A 1,474-nucleotide genomic window follows, 5' to 3' on the forward strand; every position below is an offset into this window, starting at 1 on the left:
AAAGTCATGGCTGCTCCTGACATGATGAAAACTGTTCTTTACACCATTAACAGTCTTCTGCAGCAAGAGAAATACAAAGCAGCGCTGGCAGTGTTGAAAGGATTTAGAAATGGCGCCGTGTGAGTAGAAATACTTTATAAATAAACCAGCTCGTAAAGTTATAATGGTTTAGATTCCATGTTAGCTGGTGCCTAAAAGGCGAATCAGCTGTGGTTGCCAGAGGTCGCTAATTCTACCCGTCAGGAGCCTCTGGTATTGCAATGTTAGTAGTAGTAGTAGTAGTAGTAGTAGTAGTAATAATACTTTTCTTTCATTTAGAAATACTGGACTGGATATATTAATCTATTTATTTGCGTTTCCAGACATTGCATTGCATTGAGTTGTGTTTTGTTTTGGGTTGCTTTTAGGTATGGGGCTAAAATCAGAGCACCGCATGCCCTAGTGATGACGTTTCTATTCAGAAGTGGCAGGTAAGAATCTGCGCTGCATTTTTTAAATTGGCTTTTTATTCTAATTCTCTTCAATGACGCTGAAAGTCTGATCTGGTTTCTTTCCTCTTGTAGTTTGAAGAACAAGCTTAATGCTATTCTGAAGGCAACTTACACCCACTCTCGCAATCTGGCTTGCTTTGTGTTCACATACAAAGGGCTGCAAGCCTTGCAGGAGCGGCTACAGGGAAAGAGTTTACAGTCTCACTCCTTTCTGGCTGCCTGTGTCGGGGGGTGGTTAGTGTTTGGAGATAACAACAATATCAATTGTCAGGTAGGTTAGCTATCAGGATGCGACATTTCTTTTTGCATGCATTTATGTTGTTAATCTAGTAGTTTCTTAAGAAATATGTTCAATACTGTAAAACGTTTTCCTCTTCCCTAGATCAATATGTACTTGCTGTCCAGGATCCTATTTGCACTGTCTCGACTACTTGTTGAAAAAGGATTTATCCCCCAGCCTAAACGCGACACTTTCCCACTGTTTGCCATGCTGGTGTGGGGCATTGTGTTATGGCTGTTTGAATATTACCCTCACACCCTCCAGCCATCCCTGCAGTCTTCAATGAACTACCTCTACCGTGACAGTAATGTGTGGCATGACATCTCAGACTTCCTAGTTTATAATAAACCAAGGATTTCTACTCAAAAATAAAACGGATGATTTTCACTTTGGACCAACTTCAGGCTTTAAAGCAATGGAATTATAATTTTATTCACAAGTATTTCAAATATTGTTGAATGTTTGTATATATTTTTCATTAATGCTTAATTACAGTTTATAAGCTTTATAAATGTTTTTTTTTGTCTGTCAAATCTACCTTTTGTTTGACACCCAACTTCCTGCTAAATAAGGCATTCTTTTTGCATCTCAAGTATTTCTTCTGGCTTACATAAGGGTGATTCCATACAAATTTTATTTCCAGTAGTATATCCTACGCAACAAAATTAAAGCCCAAACAAAGTTTAATCTAAAACCGTCAGAA

At 38.3% G+C, this 1,474-nt stretch overlaps 1 protein-coding gene across 1 annotated transcript; it reads left to right on the top strand.

Annotated features, from left to right (window-relative positions):
• On the top strand, nucleotides 1–1,171 carry pxmp4 (peroxisomal membrane protein 4). The gene is made up of 4 exons (XM_068742892.1): nucleotides 1–119; nucleotides 408–470; nucleotides 564–762; nucleotides 874–1,171. Exons 1-4 carry the CDS (start codon nucleotides 7–9, stop codon nucleotides 1,141–1,143), a joined length of 645 nt encoding a protein of 214 aa, XP_068598993.1. The 5' UTR covers nucleotides 1–6; the 3' UTR covers nucleotides 1,144–1,171.
• The last annotated feature ends 303 nt before the right edge of the window (nucleotides 1,172–1,474 follow it).

The sequence above is a fragment of the Brachionichthys hirsutus genome, chromosome 8 (genome assembly GCF_040956055.1).
Source record: "Brachionichthys hirsutus isolate HB-005 chromosome 8, CSIRO-AGI_Bhir_v1, whole genome shotgun sequence".
NCBI lineage: Eukaryota > Metazoa > Chordata > Actinopteri > Lophiiformes > Brachionichthyidae > Brachionichthys > Brachionichthys hirsutus.